This window comes from Vicia villosa, unplaced genomic scaffold (assembly GCF_029867415.1).
Source record: "Vicia villosa cultivar HV-30 ecotype Madison, WI unplaced genomic scaffold, Vvil1.0 ctg.000881F_1_1, whole genome shotgun sequence".
Lineage (NCBI taxonomy): Eukaryota > Viridiplantae > Streptophyta > Magnoliopsida > Fabales > Fabaceae > Vicia > Vicia villosa.
In genome coordinates, this window is record NW_026705397.1 from 300370 (window position 1) to 325919 (window position 25550).

General features: G+C 31.9%; 3 protein-coding genes across 3 annotated transcripts; all 3 read right to left on the reverse strand.

The window, feature by feature from the left end:
• Window positions 1-574: 574 nt before the first annotated feature.
• On the reverse strand, window positions 575-1336 carry LOC131631913 (uncharacterized). Its single transcript, XM_058902672.1, has one exon. It carries the CDS (start codon window positions 1334-1336, stop codon window positions 575-577), a length of 762 nt encoding a protein of 253 aa, XP_058758655.1.
• Window positions 1337-5681: 4345 nt separating this feature from the next.
• LOC131631914 (uncharacterized) lies at window positions 5682-6443 on the reverse strand. Its single transcript, XM_058902673.1, has one exon. The coding sequence runs from the start codon at window positions 6441-6443 to the stop codon at window positions 5682-5684; it is 762 nt and encodes a 253-aa protein (XP_058758656.1).
• A 17746-nt stretch (window positions 6444-24189) lies between these two features.
• Window positions 24190-24951, reverse strand: LOC131631915 (uncharacterized). Its single transcript, XM_058902674.1, has one exon. The coding sequence runs from the start codon at window positions 24949-24951 to the stop codon at window positions 24190-24192; it is 762 nt and encodes a 253-aa protein (XP_058758657.1).
• Between the last annotated feature and the right edge of the window lie 599 nt (window positions 24952-25550).

Genomic DNA, 25550 nt, shown 5'->3' on the forward strand with positions numbered 1-25550 from the left:
CATAATATTCCATATTATTTACAAATTTTATGCATCTAAATATAATTTACAAGTTTCTACGAGTCTGATTATATTAATATATTTGACAAAAATCTATTTTTATTAAGTTTTATAAAAGTCGTAGTAGATATCTAATTCTTTTTTTCCTCTTTTTTTATGTGCATATTATAATTATTTAAAATCCATTTAAAATTCCTACATATTAGTCTTAAATTCTATTTATTTTCATATGGATTTGCAAACTCATATAAAATAATCACTTAAAAATAACTCAAAAATATTTTATAATCAAATTCTAAAAGAAGTTTCTTAGTTATTCAAAGAATAAAATCAATAATTTATATATTTTGTTGACTATTTTTAATTTCGTATATAAAAATATAAATATGCAAAAATTATTTTTATTATTATTTTCAAAATTATATTATTTCTTTATATTTGGAACGTAGAATATCCTCTTTATAAATTCACTTATTATCTCATTAAAAATAAAAATCGAAAAATATTCTATGAAATCAACAAAATATAAAGAGAAACAAATGTTACTAAGTAGTTAATTAGCAACTAAATAGGTTTACATCATAGAACATCCTTCTGCGTTTTCATCACTAACGTACTCATTCTCCCCTTGGATGTTTTGTCGATTATTAGGATAATAGTTTGGTTGAGGATACTCTGAAGAATAGGAAGAGTTACTTGGGTGTGTATCTCCACCGCTGAAGTGTGAAGAATATGACGAGGTGTTCTCTGCATATCCATGTTGTGCATTTCCATCACGTGAATTGGAGTATGAAGGGTTCCATGGTTGTGTATTTCCATCACTATATTGTGAAGAGTATGAAGGGTTCCCATAATATTTTGAGGAGTATGAGGGGTTCCATGGTTGTGTATTTCCATCACTATATTGTGAAGGGTTCCCACTATATTGGGAAGAGTGTGAAGGGTACCATGGTTGTGTATTTCCATCACTAAATTGTGAATAGTTCCCACTATATTGCGAAGAGTATGAAGGGTACCACGGTTGTGTATTTCCTTGAATTACTTGTTGAGTTTGTGGAGGATAATAATAATGTTGTGTAGAGTTAGATGAAGGTATTGGTTCTACCTCCTTCTCCTCCTCTTCCTCCTCTATATACTCTGAAGATTTCTCCGACGATTGCTCTGAAGATTGTTCCATCTCATTCAGCTCTTGCTCCATCTCGTTCATCTCATGCTCCATCTCATCCCACCTTTGCTCTATCTCGTCCCATGTTCTCTCTTTCTTTTTTCCACCTTTTTTTGAACATATTCGCTTTATTTTTCCGAATAAAGATTTCTTCTTTCCTCTTCCATCCATCAGAGTTCTTCTTTAAGCTTGATGTCAAAATTTAAATTATCCATCAATACATATAACAACTTTTAACAAGATAATTAAATAAAAGATGTTACACAAAATTCTATATAATTAATAATTCTAAAGAAAAATATAAAATACAAAAGATTATTTAACGAATAGGAAAAAAATATACAAAATTGTCTTATTTGACATTTTAAAACTAAAGCATCTTTGCATACAAACTTATAACAAACTAACTACAAACCATGTTATTTATAAGCATAAAAAGAAAGAAAAAAAAACTTACAAAAGGAAGAATAAGTAGAGATGAAAGCTTTTGATGAGCCAAACAATTTTGTCACTCACTTTTTTATCCCAAGTTTCTATTTCTTTAGGTTTTCACATCATTCTCTTTGTATTAAAGCAATTTATAGTGAAAAAGTAAATATCCTTTTAAAGGAAACAAAATATACCAATTTGCTCTTATTCAACCAATCAGGAATTGTATTGTAAATATAATAAAAATCATGATGATAATTGATTTGTCATATATTATTGATTTGTATCTAGACATCAATATTCTCAAAGTATTTTTTTCAATTGCATCTAATCAAATTTCTGTAAATATATATTTATTGAGTCATTTTTAAAGTTTACCAAAAAAGTGATAGTGCAAATTGATTTGATTGGATGCATGTCTAAAATAGTTTTAAACTATTAGTGTTGGAATATTAATCTATTATATTTTATATCATATTTACAACAAATTATCTTAAATAATAATATATAATCACAATAAAAAAAATATGTCATCAATATAATGACAAGGAAAAATATTATCAAATATCAAATCAAATATCACCATTTAATAAAATCAATCACATATTTCTAGTGTGTGCTCATGTTGGGCATACCATTCTTTTATTTTATACTTGTATTTAACTAAAAAATTTGTAGAAAAAATGCTGATAATTATATTTTTGATAAGACAATAATTCTTACATGGCATATCTTTTCAGATCACAACATATCTACTTACTATAAATATAAGGTTATCATGACAGCAACCCTAACCTCTAACTCTAACTCTATGCGGGCATGTGAAATTGATAATAATATAGAGTCAACCCTAATTCTATTATAACCATTTAATTCTAACAAACTAATTTATTTTATATTTAAAAAACATTATTTCCTTTAATAATATTCCATATTATTTACAAATTTTATGCATCTAAATATAATTTACAAGTTTCTACGAGTCTGATTATATTAATATATTTGACAAAAATATATTTTTATTAAGTTTTATAAAAGTCGTAGTAGATATCGAATTCTTTTTTTCCTCTTTTTTTATGTGCATATTATAATTATTTAAAATCCATTTAAAATTCCTACATATTAGTCTTAAATTCTATTTATTTTCATATGGATTTGCAAACTCATATAAAATAATCACTTAAAAATAACTCAAAAATATTTTATAATCAAATTCTAAAAGAAGTTTCTTAGTTATTCAAAGAATAAAATCAATAATTTATATATTTTGTTGACTATTTTTAATTTCGTATATAAAAATATAAATATGCAAAAATTATTTTTATTATTATTTTCAAAATTATATTATTTCTTTATATTTGGAACGTAGAATATCCTCTTTATAAATTCACTTATTATCTCATTAAAAATAAAAATCGAAAAATATTCTATGAAATCAACAAAATATAAAGAGAAACAAATGTTACTAAGTAGTTAATTAGCAACTAAATAGGTTTACATCATAGAACATCCTTCTGCGTTTTCATCACTAACGTACTCATTCTCCCCTTGGATGTTTTGTCGATTATTAGGATAATAGTTTGGTTGAGGATACTCTGAAGAATAGGAAGAGTTACTTGGGTGTGTATCTCCACCGCTGAAGTGTGAAGAATATGACGAGGTGTTCTCTGCATATCCATGTTGTGCATTTCCATCACGTGAATTGGAGTATGAAGGGTTCCATGGTTGTGTATTTCCATCACTATATTGTGAAGAGTATGAAGGGTTCCCATAATATTTTGAGGAGTATGAGGGGTTCCATGGTTGTGTATTTCCATCACTATATTGTGAAGAGTATGAAGGGTTCCCATAATATTTTGAGGAGTATGAGGGGTTCCATGGTTGTGTATTTCCATCACTATATTGTGAAGGGTTCCCACTATATTGGGAAGAGTGTGAAGGGTACCATGGTTGTGTATTTCCATCACTAAATTGTGAATAGTTCCCACTATATTGCGAAGAGTATGAAGGGTACCACGGTTGTGTATTTCCTTGAATTACTTGTTGAGTTTGTGGAGGATAATAATAATGTTGTGTAGAGTTAGATGAAGGTATTGGTTCTACGTCCTTCTCCTCCTCTTCCTCCTCTATATGCTCTGAAGATTTCTCCGATGATTGCTCTGAAGATTGTTCCATCTCATTCAGCTCTTGCTCCATCTCGTTCATCTCATGCTCCATCTCATCCCACCTTTGCTCTATCTCGTCCCATGTTCTCTCTTTCTTTTTTCCACCTTTTTTTGAACATATTCGCTTTATTTTTCCGAATAAAGATTTCTTCTTTCCTCTTCCATCCATCAGAGTTCTTCTTTAAGCTTGATGTCAAAATTTAAATTATCCATCAATACATATAACAACTTTTAACAAGATAATTAAATAAAAGATGTTACACAAAATTCTATATAATTAATAATTCTAAAGAAAAATATAAAATACAAAAGATTATTTAACGAATAGGAAAAAAATATACAAAATTGTCTTATTTGACATTTTAAAACTAAAGCATCTTTGCATACAAACTTATAACAAACTAACTACAAACCATGTTATTTATAAGCATAAAAAGAAAGAAAAAAAAAACTTACAAAAGGAAGAATAAGTAGAGATGAAAGCTTTTGATGAGCCAAACAATTTTGTCACTCACTTTTTTATCCCAAGTTTCTATTTCTTTAGGTTTTCACATCATTCTCTTTGTATTAAAGCAATTTATAGTGAAAAAGTAAATATCCTTTTAAAGGAAACAAAATATACCAATTTGCTCTTATTCAACCAATCAGGAATTGTATTGTAAATATAATAAAAATCATGATGATAATTGATTTGTCATATATTATTGATTTGTATCTAGACATCAATATTCTCAAAGTATTTTTTTCAATTGCATCTAATCAAATTTCTGTAAATATATATTTATTGAGTTATTTTTAAAGTTTACCAAAAAAGTGATAGTGCAAATTGATTTGATTGGATGCATGTCTAAAATAGTTTTAAACTATTAGTGTTGGAATATTAATCTATTATATTTTATATCATATTTACAACAAATTATCTTAAATAATAATATATAATCACAATAAAAAAAATATGTCATCAATATAATGACAAGGAAAAATATTATCAAATATCAAATCAAATATCACCATTTAATAAAATCAATCACATATTTCTAGTGTGTGCTCATGTTGGGCATACCATTCTTTTATTTTATACTTGTATTTAACTAAAAAATTTGTAGAAAAAATGCTGATAATTATATTTTTGATAAGACAATAATTCTTACATGGCATATCTTTTCAGATCACAACATATCTACTTACTATAAATATAAGGTTATCATGACAGCAACCCTAACCTCTAACTCTAACTCTATGCGGGCATGTGAAATTGATAATAATATAGAGTCAACCCTAATTCTATTATAACCATTTAATTCTAACAAACTAATTTATTTTATATTTAAAAAACATTATTTCCTTTAATAATATTCCATATTATTTACAAATTTTATGCATCTAAATATAATTTACAAGTTTCTACGAGTCTGATTATATTAATATATTTGACAAAAATATATTTTTATTAAGTTTTATAAAAGTCGTAGTAGATATCTAATTCTTTTTTTCCTCTTTTTTTATGTGCATATTATAATTATTTAAAATCCATTTAAAATTCCTACATATTAGTCTTAAATTCTATTTATTTTCATATGGATTTGCAAACTCATATAAAATAATCACTTAAAAATAACTCAAAAATATTTTATAATCAAATTCTAAAAGAAGTTTCTTAGTTATTCAAAGAATAAAATCAATAATTTATATATTTTGTTGACTATTTTTAATTTCGTATATAAAAATATAAATATGCAAAAATTATTTTTATTATTATTTTCAAAATTATATTATTTCTTTATATTTGGAACGTAGAATATCCTCTTTATAAATTCACTTATTATCTCATTAAAAATAAAAATCGAAAAATATTCTATGAAATCAACAAAATATAAAGAGAAACAAATGTTACTAAGTAGTTAATTAGCAACTAAATAGGTTTACATCATAGAACATCCTTCTGCGTTTTCATCACTAACGTACTCATTCTCCCCTTGGATGTTTTGTCGATTATTAGGATAATAGTTTGGTTGAGGATACTCTGAAGAATAGGAAGAGTTACTTGGGTGTGTATCTCCACCGCTGAAGTGTGAAGAATATGACGAGGTGTTCTCTGCATATCCATGTTGTGCATTTCCATCACGTGAATTGGAGTATGAAGGGTTCCATGGTTGTGTATTTCCATCACTATATTGTGAAGAGTATGAAGGGTTCCCATAATATTTTGAGGAGTATGAGGGGTTCCATGGTTGTGTATTTCCATCACTATATTGTGAAGGGTTCCCACTATATTGGGAAGAGTGTGAAGGGTACCATGGTTGTGTATTTCCATCACTAAATTGTGAATAGTTCCCACTATATTGCGAAGAGTATGAAGGGTACCACGGTTGTGTATTTCCTTGAATTACTTGTTGAGTTTGTGGAGGATAATAATAATGTTGTGTAGAGTTAGATGAAGGTATTGGTTCTACCTCCTTCTCCTCCTCTTCCTCCTCTATATGCTCTGAAGATTTCTCCGACGATTGCTCTGAAGATTGTTCCATCTCATTCAGCTCTTGCTCCATCTCGTTCATCTCATGCTCCATCTCATCCCACCTTTGCTCTATCTCGTCCCATGTTCTCTCTTTCTTTTTTCCACCTTTTTTTGAACATATTCGCTTTATTTTTCCGAATAAAGATTTCTTCTTTCCTCTTCCATCCATCAGAGTTCTTCTTTAAGCTTGATGTCAAAATTTAAATTATCCATCAATACATATAACAACTTTTAACAAGATAATTAAATAAAAGATGTTACACAAAATTCTATATAATTAATAATTCTAAAGAAAAATATAAAATACAAAAGATTATTTAACGAATAGGAAAAAAATATACAAAATTGTCTTATTTGACATTTTAAAACTAAAGCATCTTTGCATACAAACTTATAACAAACTAACTACAAACCATGTTATTTATAAGCATAAAAAGAAAGAAAAAAAAACTTACAAAAGGAAGAATAAGTAGAGATGAAAGCTTTTGATGAGCCAAACAATTTTGTCACTCACTTTTTTATCCCAAGTTTCTATTTCTTTAGGTTTTCACATCATTCTCTTTGTATTAAAGCAATTTATAGTGAAAAAGTAAATATCCTTTTAAAGGAAACAAAATATACCAATTTGCTCTTATTCAACCAATCAGGAATTGTATTGTAAATATAATAAAAATCATGATGATAATTGATTTGTCATATATTATTGATTTGTATCTAGACATCAATATTCTCAAAGTATTTTTTTCAATTGCATCTAATCAAATTTCTGTAAATATATATTTATTGAGTTATTTTTAAAGTTTACCAAAAAAGTGATAGTGCAAATTGATTTGATTGGATGCATGTCTAAAATAGTTTTAAACTATTAGTGTTGGAATATTAATCTATTATATTTTATATCATATTTACAACAAATTATCTTAAATAATAATATATAATCACAATAAAAAAAATATGTCATCAATATAATGACAAGAAAAATATTATCAAATATCAAATCAAATATCACCATTTAATAAAATCAATCACATATTTCTAGTGTGTGCTCATGTTGGGCATACCATTCTTTTATTTTATACTTGTATTTAACTAAAAAATTTGTAGAAAAAATGTTGATAATTATATTTTTGATAAGACAATAATTCTTACATGGCATATCTTTTCAGATCACAACATATCTACTTACTATAAATATAAGGTTATCATGACAGCAACCCTAACCTCTAACTCTAACTCTATGCGGGCATGTGAAATTGATAATAATATAGAGTCAACCCTAATTCTATTATAACCATTTAATTCTAACAAACTAATTTATTTTATATTTAAAAAACATTATTTCCTTTAATAATATTCCATATTATTTACAAATTTTATGCATCTAAATATAATTTACAAGTTTCTACGAGTCTGATTATATTAATATATTTGACAAAAATATATTTTTATTAAGTTTTATAAAAGTCGTAGTAGATATCTAATTCTTTTTTTCCTCTTTTTTTGTGTGCATATTATAATTATTTAAAATCCATTTAAAATTCCTACATATTAGTCTTAAATTCTATTTATTTTCATATGGATTTGCAAACTCATATAAAATAATCACTTAAAAATAAATCAAAAATATTTTATAATCAAATTCTAAAAGAAGTTTCTTAGTTATTCAAAGAATAAAATCAATAATTTATATATTTTGTTGACTATTTTTAATTTCGTATATAAAAATATAAATATGCAAAAATTATTTTTATTATTATTTTCAAAATTATATTATTTCTTTATATTTGGAACGTAGAATATCCTCTTTATAAATTCACTTATTATCTCATTAAAAATAAAAATCGAAAAATATTCTATGAAATCAACAAAATATAAAGAGAAACAAATGTTACTAAGTAGTTAATTAGCAACTAAATAGGTTTACATCATAGAACATCCTTCTGCGTTTTCATCACTAACGTACTCATTCTCCCCTTGGATGTTTTGTCGATTATTAGGATAATAGTTTGGTTGAGGATACTCTGAAGAATAGGAAGAGTTACTTGGGTGTGTATCTCCACCGCTGAAGTGTGAAGAATATGACGAGGTGTTCTCTGTATATCCATGTTGTGCATTTCCATCACGTGAATTGGAGTATGAAGGGTTCCATGGTTGTGTATTTCCATCACTATATTGTGAAGAGTATGAAGGGTTCCCATAATATTGTGAGGAGTATGAGGGATTCCATGGTTGTGTATTTCCATCACTATATTGTGAAGGGTTCCCACTATATTGGGAAGAGTGTGAAGGGTACCATGGTTGTGTATTTCCATCACTAAATTGTGAATAGTTCCCACTATATTGCGAAGAGTATGAAGGGTACCACGGTTGTGTATTTCCTTGAATTACTTGTTGAGTTTGTGGAGGATAATAATAATGTTGTGTAGAGTTAGATGAAGGTATTGGTTCTACCTCCTTCTCCTCCTCTTCCTCCTCTATATGCTCTGAAGATTTCTCCGACGATTGCTCTGAAGATTGTTCCATCTCATTCAGCTCTTGCTCCATCTCGTTCATCTCATGCTCCATCTCATCCCACCTTTGCTCTATCTCGTCCCATGTTCTCTCTTTCTTTTTTCCACCTTTTTTTGAACATATTCGCTTTATTTTTCCGAATAAAGATTTCTTCTTTCCTCTTCCATCCATCAGAGTTCTTCTTTAAGCTTGATGTCAAAATTTAAATTATCCATCAATACATATAACAACTTTTAACAAGATAAGTAAATAAAAGATGTTACACAAAATTCTATATAATTAATAATTCTAAAGAAAAATATAAAATACAAAAGATTATTTAACGAATAGGATAAAAATATACAAAATTGTCTTATTTGACATTTTAAAACTAAAGCATCTTTGCATACAAACTTATAACAAACTAACTACAAACCATGTTATTTATAAGCATAAAAAGAAAGAAAAAAAACTTACAAAAGGAAGAATAAGTAGAGATGAAAGCTTTTGATGAGCCAAACAATTTTGTCACTCACTTTTTTATCCCAAGTTTCTATTTCTTTAGGTTTTCACATCATTCTCTTTGTATTAAAGCAATTTATAGTGAAAAAGTAAATATCCTTTTAAAGGAAACAAAATATACCAATTTGCTCTTATTCAACCAATCAGGAATTGTATTGTAAATATAATAAAAATCATGATGATAATTGATTTGTCATATATTATTGATTTGTATCTAGACATCAATATTCTCAAAGTATTTTTTTCAATTGCATCTAATCAAATTTCTGTAAATATATATTTATTGAGTTATTTTTAAAGTTTACCAAAAAAGTGATAGTGCAAATTGATTTGATTGGATGCATGTCTAAAATAGTTTTAAACTATTAGTGTTGGAATATTAATCTATTATATTTTATATCATATTTACAACAAATTATCTTAAATAATAATATATAATCACAATAAAAAAAATATGTCATCAATATAATGACAAGGAAAAATATTATCAAATATCACCATTTAATAAAATCAATCACATATTTCTAGTGTGTGCTCATGTTGGGCATACCATTCTTTTATTTTATACTTGTATTTAACTAAAAAATTTGTAGAAAAAATGTTGATAATTATATTTTTGATAAGACAATAATTCTTACATGGCATATCTTTTCAGATCACAACATATCTACTTACTATAAATATAAGGTTATCATGACAGCAACCCTAACCTCTAACTCTAACTCTATGCGGGCATGTGAAATTGATAATAATATAGAGTCAACCCTAATTCTATTATAACCATTTAATTCTAACAAACTAATTTATTTTATATTTAAAAAACATTATTTCCTTTAATAATATTCCATATTATTTACAAATTTTATGCATCTAAATATAATTTACAAGTTTCTACGAGTCTGATTATATTAATATATTTGACAAAAATATATTTTTATTAAGTTTTATAAAAGTCGTAGTAGATATCTAATTCTTTTTTTCCTCTTTTTTTGTGTGCATATTATAATTATTTAAAATCCATTTAAAATTCCTACATATTAGTCTTAAATTCTATTTATTTTCATATGGATTTGCAAACTCATATAAAATAATCACTTAAAAATAAATCAAAAATATTTTATAATCAAATTCTAAAAGAAGTTTCTTAGTTATTCAAAGAATAAAATCAATAATTTATATATTTTGTTGACTATTTTTAATTTCGTATATAAAAATATAAATATGCAAAAATTATTTTTATTATTATTTTCAAAATTATATTATTTCTTTATATTTGGAACGTAGAATATCCTCTTTATAAATTCACTTATTATCTCATTAAAAATAAAAATCGAAAAATATTCTATGAAATCAACAAAATATAAAGAGAAACAAATGTTACTAAGTAGTTAATTAGCAACTAAATAGGTTTACATCATAGAACATCCTTCTGCGTTTTCATCACTAACGTACTCATTCTCCCCTTGGATGTTTTGTCGATTATTAGGATAATAGTTTGGTTGAGGATACTCTGAAGAATAGGAAGAGTTACTTGGGTGTGTATCTCCACCGCTGAAGTGTGAAGAATATGACGAGGTGTTCTCTGTATATCCATGTTGTGCATTTCCATCACGTGAATTGGAGTATGAAGGGTTCCATGGTTGTGTATTTCCATCACTATATTGTGAAGAGTATGAAGGGTTCCCATAATATTGTGAGGAGTATGAGGGATTCCATGGTTGTGTATTTCCATCACTATATTGTGAAGGGTTCCCACTATATTGGGAAGAGTGTGAAGGGTACCATGGTTGTGTATTTCCATCACTAAATTGTGAATAGTTCCCACTATATTGCGAAGAGTATGAAGGGTACCACGGTTGTGTATTTCCTTGAATTACTTGTTGAGTTTGTGGAGGATAATAATAATGTTGTGTAGAGTTAGATGAAGGTATTGGTTCTACCTCCTTCTCCTCCTCTTCCTCCTCTATATGCTCTGAAGATTTCTCCGACGATTGCTCTGAAGATTGTTCCATCTCATTCAGCTCTTGCTCTATCTCGTTCATCTCATGCTCCATCTCATCCCACCTTTGCTCTATCTCGTCCCATGTTCTCTCTTTCTTTTTTCCACCTTTTTTTGAACATATTCGCTTTATTTTTCCGAATAAAGATTTCTTCTTTCCTCTTCCATCCATCAGAGTTCTTCTTTAAGCTTGATGTCAAAATTTAAATTATCCATCAATACATATAACAACTTTTAACAAGATAAGTAAATAAAAGATGTTACACAAAATTCTATATAATTAATAATTCTAAAGAAAAATATAAAATACAAAAGATTATTTAACGAATAGGATAAAAATATACAAAATTGTCTTATTTGACATTTTAAAACTAAAGCATCTTTGCATACAAACTTATAACAAACTAACTACAAACCATGTTATTTATAAGCATAAAAAGAAAGAAAAAAAAACTTACAAAAGGAAGAATAAGTAGAGATGAAAGCTTTTGATGATCCAAACAATTTTGTCACTCACTTTTTTATCCCAAGTTTCTATTTCTTTAGGTTTTCACATCATTCTCTTTGTATTAAAGCAATTTATAGTGAAAAAGTAAATATCCTTTTAAAGGAAACAAAATATACCAATTTGCTCTTATTCAACCAATCAGGAATTGTATTGTAAATATAATAAAAATCATGATGATAATTGATTTGTCATATATTATTGATTTGTATCTAGACATCAATATTCTCAAAGTATTTTTTTCAATTGCATCTAATCAAATTTCTGTAAATATATATTTATTGAGTTATTTTTAAAGTTTACCAAAAAAGTGATAGTGCAAATTGATTTGATTGGATGCATGTCTAAAATAGTTTTAGACTATTAGTGTTGGAATATTAATCTATTATATTTTATATCATATTTACAACAAATTATCTTAAATAATAATATATAATCACAATAAAAAAAATATGTCATCAATATAATGACAAGGAAAAATATTATCAAATATCAAATCAAATATCACCATTTAATAAAATCAATCACATATTTCTAGTGTGTGCTCATGTTGGGCATACCATTCTTTTATTTTATACTTGTATTTAACTAAAAAATTTGTAGAAAAAATGTTGATAATTATATTTTTGATAAGACAATAATTCTTACATGGCATATCTTTTCAGATCACAACATATCTACTTACTATAAATATAAGGTTATCATGACAGCAACCCTAACCTCTAACTCTAACTCTATGCGGGCATGTGAAATTGATAATAATATAGAGTCAACCCTAATTCTATTATAACCATTTAATTCTAACAAACTAATTTATTTTATATTTAAAAAACATTATTTCCTTTAATAATATTCCATATTATTTACAAATTTTATGCATCTAAATATAATTTACAAGTTTCTACGAGTCTGATTATATTAATATATTTGACAAAAATATATTTTTATTAAGTTTTATAAAAGTCGTAGTAGATATCTAGTTCTTTTTTTCTTCTTTTTTTGTGTGCATATTATAATTATTTAAAATCCATTTAAAATTCCTACATATTAGTCTTAAATTCTATTTATTTTCATATGGATTTGCAAACTCATATAAAATAATCACTTAAAAATAACTCAAAAATATTTTATAATCAAATTCTAAAAGAAGTTTCTTAGTTATTCAAAGAATAAAATCAATAATTTATATATTTTGTTGACTATTTTTAATTTCGTATATAAAAATATAAATATGCAAAAATTATTTTTATTATTATTTTCAAAATTATATTATTTCTTTATATTTGGAACGTAGAATATCCTCTTTATAAATTCACTTATTATCTCATTAAAAATAAAAATCGAAAAATATTCTATGAAATCAACAAAATATAAAGAGAAACAAATGTTACTAAGTAGTTAATTAGCAACTAAATAGGTTTACATCATAGAACATCCTTCTGCGTTTTCATCACTAACGTACTCATTCTCCCCTTGGATGTTTTGTCGATTATTAGGATAATAGTTTGGTTGAGTGTAACACCTCACACATATTTGTCTAGAATAATATGCATAAAGTATTATAAATGGTTCATAAGACGACAAATACATAATGTTTTGCAGCGGAAATTAGAAGTGTACGAATACAAAGCCGAATGTATCATGGCCAAAACACAAGTACATCATAATAGTACATGTCCAAAATACATAAACTAACAAGCACGGTAAAAACTAAAAGAAACATCCAAGCATCGCCAAGAGATCTAATCCATCTTTCCCTTACCGCGATCTTGCCTCGAACCACCTGAAAAAAAATATAATTGGAATGGGATGAGATTACTAAATCTCAGTGAGTCCGCCTATCCTATTAGTTCACTCGGATCTAAAGGGAACATACAAGCAAACGGATCCGCCGAGGGTCCGGGGTTTTCCTCACGGTCAGGTACAAATACACAACAAGGACAATATCATCAATGGAAGTCCCACGACTAACCAATGAGATATTATTAAGCACGCAAACAACACACAAGTGAAAAGTTGCTAGCACAATCACGTTGCCATGATTGTACCAACCCACCGGAGAGGACCTACTGATATTGCCTATGTGGCATCACTAGGGGTGAATAAGCAAGTGATCTTACCGATGTGGTATCACTATCACACCGTACCAACATCCGATGTTTTCCTGCCAGAGGAAATGCCTTTTTCAGTACATGGTGAGTATACACAGATCATTCCCACCAAGCACTAGCATTTCTTTAGGTAACACGATGAGTATACACCAGATCATTCCCATCGAGTACCCACATATGTCATACCGATCAATGAGTATACACCAGATCATTCCCATTGAGAGCGGTGAATATGCCCGGCTATCCCTTCCCACCAATGAGTATACACCAGATCATTCCCATTGGCGGCCATCCACGGACTATACACCAGATCATTCCCGCGTGGAAGGGGGCATAAAGATGACAACATATATGCAGCAATAATACAGCCATCAAGAATAAAGGAGAAAATTCAGTCCCAAATACATACGCTTCACATGTTATCAATGTCGCACATAACAGAAGGTACGTCAGATATATCGAAAAATATCATTTTTACGCCAAAGCTAATTTTCCTAGATACTACATCTAACTAGCTTTCTAACGGTATATGGTGCGCGTCAATCGGACGTACGAGGTGGGAGATATGAATTTCCCAAGTTTCTGAATTTTTGCTTCTGCGCCCAGTGTAACCGGTTACACCAGGAACCGTAACCGGTTACGGTCACGCAAAAAGCCCAGATTCTCAGTTTTTCAACAGCGTAACCGGTTACACCAAAACCCGTAACCGGTTACACTGAACCAGAACCATTTTTCTGCATTTCCTGAATCTATACCAGTCCCAAAAAGTGCTTCTAAATTAATCCCTAACATTGCTAACCAAATTCCCACGAATTAAAGACATGCATCAGGTTCAGAAACATCAACCAACAAGGATATAAGCAGATATAACATGATCAGTACCATTAATTCAAGATTGATCACACAATCCCTAAACCCCAAATAGAATCCCAACATGCAACCCATGTTTTCTATCTAAGGACTCACCTTAGAGAAGAATCAAAGGATGATGATGGAGATGCTGAAACAAGATGATGATAGAAATAAGGATCAGAACAGAATCTGGTGCATGCAAGGAGGTGAGCTTGTACCAAGTTTGAGACCTTTTCTCCTCTTCCTCTCTTCCCACGTTCTCTTCTTCTCTCTTCACAAAAACAAATTCTGGTTTTGCTTCAATAAGATTAGCAACATAAAAGCCAAACACACCCTAATTCTCATTTAAGTGGGAAAATGTCCATAATACCCTCATTCTCACTAATTGACATGGTTTAAGTGATAAGCCTATTAGTAAGAATGTGTATTATAATTATCTATTACTCATCTCCATTTAATTTAGAATTAGTAACTGAATAAATATAATACCAGGTATTACATTCTCCCCCCCTTAAATAGAATTCGTCCTCGAATTCAAAGAAAACTTACCAAAACAGGTGAGGGTAGGATTCTCGCATCTCTGACCCAAGCTCCCAAGTAGCTTCCTCAGTACGCGTCTCATCCCACATCACCTTCACGATAGGTATCTCCTTACTCCGGAGAGACTTGCTCGCACGCTCCAGGATACAGTAGGGTTGAGGATCATAGGAAAGATCTGGTTCTACTCCAACAGTTTCCGGAAGAATAGGATGAAAAGTATCGGGCACAAACTTCCGAAGTTGAGATACGTGGAATACGTCATGCAGCCCGGATAGTGAAGGTGGTAATGCCAACTGATAAGCCACTTCACCTACCCGACTCAAAATCTGATACGGTCCCACATATCTCGGGCTAAGTTTACGCGTTTTGAACGGTCCTCCCAATCTCAATCTTGGAGTGACCTTCAAATACACATGATCACTCACTTCAAATTCCAAAGGTCTCCTCCGCTTGTCCGCATAGTTCTTTTGTCGGTCTTGGGCTTTCTTGAGATTATCTCGGATCATCTTAACTTTCTCGGTGGTTTCTTGTATAATCTCCGGTCCAAGAATACTCTTCTCCCCTACTTCAGCCCAGCACAAAGGTGATCGACATTTTCTCCCGTATAGAGCTTCGTAGGGAGCCATACCCAAACTAGCATGGTAACTGTTATTGTATGCGAACTCTATCAACGGCAAATGATCCTTCCAACTCCCACCTTCTTCCAGAATGCAAGCCCTCAACATATCCTCTATCTTCTGGATTGTCCTCTCCGTCTGCCCATCGGATTGAGGATGGTTAGACGTACTCATATCCAATCTAGTCCCCAATTCCTTATGAAACATCTTCCAAAATCTCGAAGTGAATTTTGGATCACGATCAGATACTATACTGGACGGCACACCATGCAACCGTACGATCTCTGCTATGAAAAGCCTTGCGAGATGAATCACCTTGTGAGTGGTCTTTACAGGTAAAAAGTGGGCAGACTTGGTCAACCTATCCACTATTACCCATATAGAGTCATGTCCGCCTCGGGCACGAGGTAGACCCACAATGAAATCCATAGAGATAGAATCCCATTTCCACGTTGGCACCTCCAGTGGTTGTAACATTCCTCCTGGCCTCTGGTGCTCAATCTTAACTTGTTGACAAATGGGACACTATGCTACATATGCTGCAATCTCCTTCTTCATACCTGGCCACCAAAAATCCTTTTTCAAGTCTTGATACATTTTGGTCGACCCAGGATGAATAGAAAACCTGCTCTTGGGTGCTTCATCCAGAATCAAACGCTTTAACTCCGAATCATTCGGTACACACATCCGTTGCTGAAACAAGATTACCCCATCAGGTGCTCTCACAAAATCAGGCATATCTCTGCTTGCTTGCAATTGCTCATCATACCCTTGGGATATCCGAATTCTCTCTCGCAACTCATTCTGAATGCTCAAATTACTGATCAACACACCATTGGGTGTCCATTCAAACTGAAGGTCAAGGTCTCTAAACTTTTCCAATAAGTCATGCTCCAACATCATCAACTCAGCGACTCGAAATTCCTTCCTACTTAACGCATCTGCCACTTTATTAGCCTTTCCTGGATGATACTTCAATTCAAAATCATAATCTTTGAGGTACTCCATCCATCTCCTTTGTCGCATATTCAACTCCTTCTGGTCAAAGAGATATCTCAAGCTTTTATGATCACTGAACATCTCAAAGTGAACTCCATATAGGTAATGTCGCCACACCTTGAGTGCAAAAACTATTGCAGCAAGCTCAAGATCATGGGTTGGGTAATTCTCTTCATGAGATCTCAACTGCCGAGAGGCATAAGCTACCACCTGGCCATCTTGCATCAGTACTCCACCCAAACCTTTCTTAGAAGCGTCACAGTACACCTCATAGGATCGGTTTGGATCCGGAATCACTAACACGGGTGCAGTAGTCAACTTCTTCTTAAGTTTCTGGAAACTCTGCTCACACTCGGAATCCCATTCAAAAGCAACCTCCTTACGCGTAAGCTTTGTCAATGGTAAGGCTAACTTAGCAAACCCCATGATAAACCTCCGGTAATAACCTGCCAAACCTAAGAAGCTTCTGACTTCAGTCACACTCTTTGGCCTATCCCAATTCACCACTGCTTCTACTTTAGAAGGATCCACTGCTACGCCTCCTCCTGAGATGACGTGACCAAGAAAACTTACTTCGGATAGCCAAAACTCACACTTACTGAATTTGGCATACAGCTGTTTCTCTCGAAGAGTAGATAACACGATCCGCAAGTGTTCTTCATGATCTTCAGGAGTACGAGAATACACAAGAATGTCATCAATGAAGATCACTACAAACTGGTCCAGATATGGCTGAAAGATTCGATTCATGTAATCCATGAAAACTGCCGGAGCATTAGTCACACCAAAAGGCATAACTAAAAACTCGTAGTGACCATATCGAGTCCTGAATGCAGTCTTAGGTACATCTGAACTCTTCACTCGGATCTGATGGTATCCTGACCTAAGATCAATCTTCGAGAACACACTGGCTCCTTTCAACTGATCTAGGAGGTCATCAATTCGTGGCAGAGGATATTTGTTCTTTATGGTAACTTTGTTCAGCTGACGGTAATCAATGCACAGGCGCATACTTCCGTCCTTCTTCTTTACCAAAAGAACAGGAGCTCCCCATGGAGAAACACTGGGTTGGATAAAATGCTTAGTAAGAAGCTCTTCCAATTGACGCTTCAGTTCTCTAAGTTCAATAGGAGACATCCTATAAGGAGTGATGGAAACTGGGGCTGTTCCAGGAACAAGATCAATTGAGAATTCCGCTTCCCTTTCTGGAGGAAGAGAAGTGATGTCCTCAGGAAACACATCAGGAAATTCACACACCACCGGAATCTCCGACAATTCAACTCTCACAGAAGGTTCTTTGGAAAGAACCAAAAGAAAGGATCTTTCTTGAGAAAAGAGATAATTAACCGTGCTGATTGTACCTTCTATCAACTTGGTAATTGCATCGTCGGAAGAAGTCTCTTCAGCAGGAATGAATATGGCCTTCTCTTTGCAACCAATGTACACCGAGTTAAGAGACAACCAATCCATCCCTAGAATGACATCAAGCTTCTTGAGGGGTAAACAAATTAGATCAATTGGGTACTCGCGACCATTAAAAGAGACTGAACAATCTTTACAGATTAGTCGAGCTTCCACGGTATCATCCGTAGCCGAAGAAATAATCATGGGTTCAGGTAACGGAATAACCTCCAAACCAAGTCGGTAGACGCACTCGGTGGAGATAAAAGAATGAGTGGCTCCACAATCAACTAAAACACATAATGGTTGATTGTTAACATAACACGTACCCGCAATGAGATTGTTGTTTCCCTTGGCCTTCCTTGAATCCAACGTGTAAACACGACCTGCAGTCCTCTCAGGAATCCTCCTTTGTGGACAGCGTGGAGCTATGTGGCCCTGCTCGCCACATCTAAAACAAGTCACAGAACCAAGCTGGCAATCTCCAGTATGCTTCCTTCCACACCTACGACAATGAGGCGGTTGAGTCGATTGGTCACCATAAACCTGCTTCTTCTTTAGTGGAGGGTTACGGGGCCTCAAGTGTTGAGTAGATCTCCCTTGCTCTCTGAAATTAGTCCTGTTCTGGTTCCTCTCTTCTTGAACCCTTTTCAAACTGTTTTCAGCAACATAACACTGCCTTAGACATTCAGCATAAGTAGTGAACTCTCTTTGGGAAACACTATGAGCAATGTCGGCCCTCAAACCCATCATGAACTGATCTATCTTCCATAGTTCATCTGGAGCATAAACAGCCTGCCGGGAGTAATCAGCCAGATCCTCGAACTTCTCTGCATATTCTGAAACAGTCATGTCACCTTGTTTGAAGTTCTGAAATTCTCTCTCCTTTTGGGTCCTCACACTATTAGGGAAATACTTCTCCAAGAATGCCACTTTGAAGTGCTGCCAATCCTTAGGAATCCCTTGGGTGGTGAAATAAGTGGATGCAGTGTTCCACCACCTAAGAGCTGGCCCCTTCATCTTCTGAGTAGCAAAGATCACCTTCTTTTCTTCAGTACACTTAATAGCTTGAAACACCCTCTCCATACCAGCTAACCAATCCTGAGCCAAGAGGGAATCAAGTCCGCCAACAAACTCTAGAGGATCCATCCTGAAGAAGGCACGAAAATCAGGTCCAGCTACAGCTTGAGGAACGGGAGCTTGAGTAGGAGGTTGTTGCCACTGCATGCCTTGCATCATTTGAGCCATCATCTGGTTCTGCTGCATCATCTGCTGCATCATCTGCTGCCAAGGCACGCCTGCACCTCCGGCTTCTTGCTCGGGCTCCACATGCCTAGTTCTGGGCCTTCCGGGACCTCTGCGTTGCTCAGCCATCTCCCTGTCTGTCCTACGCATGGAATCAAGTTGATCAGGCTCAATACCACAAATAAGACATAAGGAATCCTACTGATTATACACATGTGAGGCAGAATTGTACTGCATTATGACGTGTCATAGCAAAGTCGAGGATCGACCTGCTCTGATACCAACTGTAACACCTCACACATATTTGTCTAGAATAATATGCATAAAGTATTATAAATGGTTCATAAGACGACAAATACATAATGTTTTGCAGCGGAAATTAGAAGTGTACGAATACAAAGCCGAATGTATCATGGCCAAAACACAAGTACATCATAATAGTACATGTCCAAAATACATAAACTAACAAGCACGATAAAAACTAAAAGAAACATCCAAGCATCGCCAAGAGATCTAATCCATCTTTCCCTTACCGCGATCTTGCCTCGAACCACCTGAAAAAAAATATAATTGGAATGGGATGAGATTACTAAATCTCAGTGAGTCTGCCTATCCTATTAGTTCACTCGGATCTAAAGGGAACATACAAGCAAACGGATCCGCCATGGGTCCGGGGTTTTCCTCACGGTCAGGTACAAATACACAACAAGGACAATATCATCAATGGAAGTCCCACGACTAACCAATGAGATATTATTAAGCACGCAAACAACACACAAGTGAAAAGTTGCTAGCACAATCACGTTGCCATGATTGTACCAACCCACCGGAGAGGACCTACTGATATTGCCTATGTGGCATCACTAGGGGTGAATAAGCAAGTGATCTTACCGATGTGGTATCACTATCACACCGTACCAACATCCGATGTTTTCCTGCCAGAGGAAATGCCTTTTTCAGTACATGGTGAGTATACACAGATCATTCCCACCAAGCACTAGCATTTCTTTAGGTAACACGATGAGTATACACCAGATCATTCCCATCGAGTACCCACATATGTCATACCGATCAATGAGTATACACCAGATCATTCCCATTGAGAGCGGTGAATATGCCCGGCTATCCCTTCCCACCAATGAGTATACACCAGATCATTCCCATTGGCGGCCATCCACGGACTATACACCAGATCATTCCCGCGTGGAAGGGGGCATAAAGATGACAACATATATGCAGCAATAATACAGCCATCAAGAATAAAGGAGAAAATTCAGTCCCAAATACATACGCTTCACATGTTATCAATGTCGCACATAACAGAAGGTACGTCAGATATATCGAAAAATATCATTTTTACGCCAAAGCTAATTTTCCTAGATACTACATCTAACTAGCTTTCTAACGGTATATGGTGCGCGTCAATCGGACGTACGAGGTGGGAGATATGAATTTCCCAAGTTTCTGAATTTTTGCTTCTGCGCCCAGTGTAACCGGTTACACCAGGAACCGTAACCGGTTACGGTCACGCAAAAAGCCCAGATTCTCAGTTTTTCAACAGCGTAACCGGTTACACCAAAACCCGTAACCGGTTACACTGAACCAGAACCATTTTTCTGCATTTCCTGAATCTATACCAGTCCCAAAAAGTGCTTCTAAATTAATCCCTTACATTGCTAACCAAATTCCCACGAATTAAAGACATGCATCAGGTTCAGAAACATCAACCAATAAGGATATAAGCAGATATAACATGATCAGTACCATTAATTCAAGATTGATCACACAATCCCTAAACCCCAAATAGAATCCCAACATGCAACCCATGTTTTCTATCTAAGGACTCACCTTAGAGAAGAATCAAAGGATGATGATGGAGATGCTGAAACAAGATGATGATAGAAATAAGGATCAGAACAGAATCTGGTGCATGCAAGGAGGTGAGCTTGTACCAAGTTTGAGACCTTTTCTCCTCTTCCTCTCTTCCCACGTTCTCTTCTTCTCTCTTCACAAAAACTAATTCTGGTTTTGCTTCAATAAGATTAGCAACATAAAAGCCAAACACACCCTAATTCTCATTTAAGTGGGAAAATGTCCATAATACCCTCATTCTCACTAATTGACATGGTTTAAGTGATAAGCCTATTAGTAAGAATGTGTATTATAATTATCTATTACTCATCTCCATTTAATTTAGAATTAGTAACTGAATAAATATAATACCAGGTATTACATTGAGGATACTCTGAAGAATAGGAAGAGTTACTTGGGTGTGTATCTCCACCGCTGAAGTGTGAAGAATATGACGAGGTGTTCTCTGCATATCCATGTTGTGCATTTCCATCACGTGAATTGGAGTATGAAGGGTTCCATGGTTGTGTATTTCCATCACTATATTGTGAAGAGTATGAAGGGTTCCCATAATATTGTGAGGAGTATGAGGGGTTCCATGGTTGTGTATTTCCATCACTATATTGTGAAGGGTTCCCACTATATTGGGAAGAGTGTGAAGGGTACCATGGTTGTGTATTTCCATCACTAAATTGTGAATAGTTCCCACTATATTGCGAAGAGTATGAAGGGTACCACGGTTGTGTATTTCCTTGAATTACTTATTGAGTTTGTGGAGGATAATAATAATGTTGTGTAGAGTTAGATGAAGGTATTGGTTCTACCTCCTTCTCCTCCTCTTCCTCCTCTATATGCTCTGAAGATTGTTCCATCTCATTCAGCTCTTGCTCCATCTCGTTCATCTCATGCTCCATCTCATCCCACCTTTGCTCTATCTCGTCCCATGTTCTCTCTTTCTTTTTTCCACCTTTTTTTGAACGTATTCGCTTTATTTTTCCGAATAAAGATTTCTTCTTTCCTCTTCCATCCATCAGAGTTCTTCTTTAAGCTGGATGTCATAATTTAAATTATCCATCAATACATATAACAACTTTTAACAAGATAAGTAAACAAAAGATGTTACACAAAATTCTATATAATTAATAATTCTAAAGAAAAATATAAAATACAAAAGATTATTTAACGAATAGGAAAAAAATATACAAAATTGTCTTATTTGACATTTTAAAACTAAAGCATCTTTGCATACAAACTTATAACAAACTAACTACAAACCATGTTATTTATAAGCATAAAAAGAAAGAAAAAAAAATTACAAAAGGAAGAATATGTAGAGATGAAAGCTTTTGATGAGCCAAACAATTTTGTCACTCACTTTTTTATCCCAAGTTTCTATTTCTTTAGGTTTTCACATCATTCTCTTTGTATTAAAGCAATTTATAGTGAAAAAGTAAATATCCTTTTAAAGGAAACAAAATATACCAATTTGCTCTTATTCAACCAATCAGGAATTGTATTGTAAATATAATAAAAATCATGATGATAATTGATTTGTCATATATTATTGATTTGTATCTAGACATCAATATTCTCAAAGTATTTTTTTCAATTGCATCTAATCAAATTTCTGTAAATATATATTTATTGAGTTATTTTTAAAGTTTACCAAAAAAGTGATAGTGCAAATTGATTTGATTGGATGCATGTCTAAAACAGTTTTAAACTATTAGTGTTGGAATATTAATCTATTATATTTTATATCATATTTACAACAAATTATCTTAAATAATAATATATAATCACAATAAAAAAAATATGTCATCAATATAATGACAAGGAAAAATATTATCAAATATCAAATCAAATATCACCATTTAATAAAATCAATCACATATTTCTAGTGTGTGCTCATGTTGGGCATACCATTCTTTTATTTTATACTTGTATTTAACTAAAAAATTTGTAGAAAAAATGTTGATAATTATATTTTTGATAAGACAATAATTCTTACATGGCATATCTTTTCATATCACAACATATCTACTTACTATAAATATAAGGTTATCATGACAGCAACCCTAACCTCTAACTCTAACTCTATGCGGGCATGTGAAATTGATAATAATATAGAGTCAACCCTAATTCTATTATAACCATTTAATTCTAACAAACTAATTTATTTTATATTTAAAAAACATTATTTCCTTTAATAATATTCCATATTATTTACAAATTTTATGCATCTAAATATAATTTACAAGTTTCTACGAGTCTAATTATATTAATATATTTGACAAAAATATATTTTTATTAAGTTTTATAAAAGTCGTAGTAGATATCTAATTCTTTTTTTCCTCTTTTTTTTGTGTGCATATTATAATTATTTAAAATCCATTTAAAATTTCTACATATTAGTCTTAAATTCTATTTATTTTCATATGGATTTGCAAACTCATATAAAATAATCACTTAAAAATAACTCAAAAATATTTTATAATCAAATTCTAAAAGAAGTTTCTTAGTTATTCAAAGAATAAAATCAATAATTTATATATTTTGTTGACTATTTTTAATTTCGTATATAAAAATATAAATATGCAAAAATTATTATTATTATTATTTTCAAAATTATATTATTTCTTTATATTTGGAACGTAGAATATCCTCTTTATAAATTCACTTATTATCTCATTAAAAATAAAAATCGAAAAATATTCTATGAAATCTACAAAATATAAAGAGAAACAAATGTTACTAAGTAGTTAATTAGCAACTAAATAGGTTTACATCATAGAACATCGTTCTGCGTTTTCATCACTAACGTACTCATTCTCCCCTTGGATGTTTTGTCGATTATTAGGATAATAGTTTGGTTGAGGATACTCTGAAGAATAGGAAGAGTTACTTGGGTGTGTATCTCCACCGCTGAAGTGTGAAGAATATGACGAGGTGTTCTCTGCATATCCATGTTGTGCATTTCCATCACGTGAATTGGAGTATGAAGGGTTCCATGGTTGTGTATTTCCATCACTATATTGTGAAGAGTATGAAGGGTTCCCATAATATTGTGAGGAGTATGAGGGGTTCCATGGTTGTGTATTTCCATCACTATATTGTGAAGGGTTCCCACTATATTGGGAAGAGTGTGGAGGGTACCATGGTTGTGTATTTCCATCACTAAATTGTGAATAGTTCCCACTATATTGCGAAGAGTATGAAGGGTACCACGGTTGTGTATTTCCTTGAATTACTTGTTGAGTTTGTGGAGGATAATAATAATGTTGTGTAGAGTTAGATGAAGGTATTGGTTCTACCTCCTTCTCCTCCTCTTCCTCCTCTATATGCTCTGAAGATTTCTCCGACGATTGCTCTGAAGATTGTTCCATCTCATTCAGCTCTTGCTCCATCTCGTTCATCTCATGCTCCATCTCATCCCACCTTTGCTCTATCTCGTCCCCTGTTCTCTCTTTCTTTTTTCCACCTTTTTTTGAACATATTCGCTTTATTTTTCCGAATAAAGATTTCTTCTTTCCTCTTCCATCCATCAGAGTTCTTCTTTAAGCTTGATGTCAAAATTTTTAAATTATCCATCAATACATATAACAACTTTTAACAAGATAAGTAAATAAAAGATGTTACACAAAATTCTATATAATTAATAATTCTAAAGAAAAATATAAAATACAAAAGATTATTTAACGAATAGGAAAAAAATATACAAAATTGTCTTATTTGACATTTTAAAACTAAAGCATCTTTGCATACAAACTTATAACAAACTAACTACAAACCATGTTATTTATAAGCATAAAAAGAAAGAAAAAAAAACTTACAAAAGGAAGAATAAGTAGAGATGAAAGCTTTTGATGAGCCAAACAATTTTGTCACTCACTTTTTTATCCCAAGTTTCTATTTCTTTAGGTTTTCACATCATTCTCTTTGTATTAAAGCAATTTATAGTGAAAAAGTAAATATCCTTTTAAAGGAAACAAAATATACCAATTTGCTCTTATTCAACCAATCAGGAATTGTATTGTAAATATAATAAAAATCATGATGATAATTGATTTGTCATATATTATTGATTTGTATCTAGACATCAATATTCTCAAAGTATTTTTTTCAATTGCATCTAATCAAATTT

Bases quoted from the DNA above. Each gene is read 5' to 3' on its own strand.
- LOC131631913 (XM_058902672.1), bottom strand. From the start codon at position 1,336: ATGGATGGAAGAGGAAAGAAGAAATCTTTATTCGGAAAAATAAAGCGA.
- LOC131631914 (XM_058902673.1), bottom strand. From the start codon at position 6,443: ATGGATGGAAGAGGAAAGAAGAAATCTTTATTCGGAAAAATAAAGCGA.
- LOC131631915 (XM_058902674.1), bottom strand. From the start codon at position 24,951: ATGGATGGAAGAGGAAAGAAGAAATCTTTATTCGGAAAAATAAAGCGA.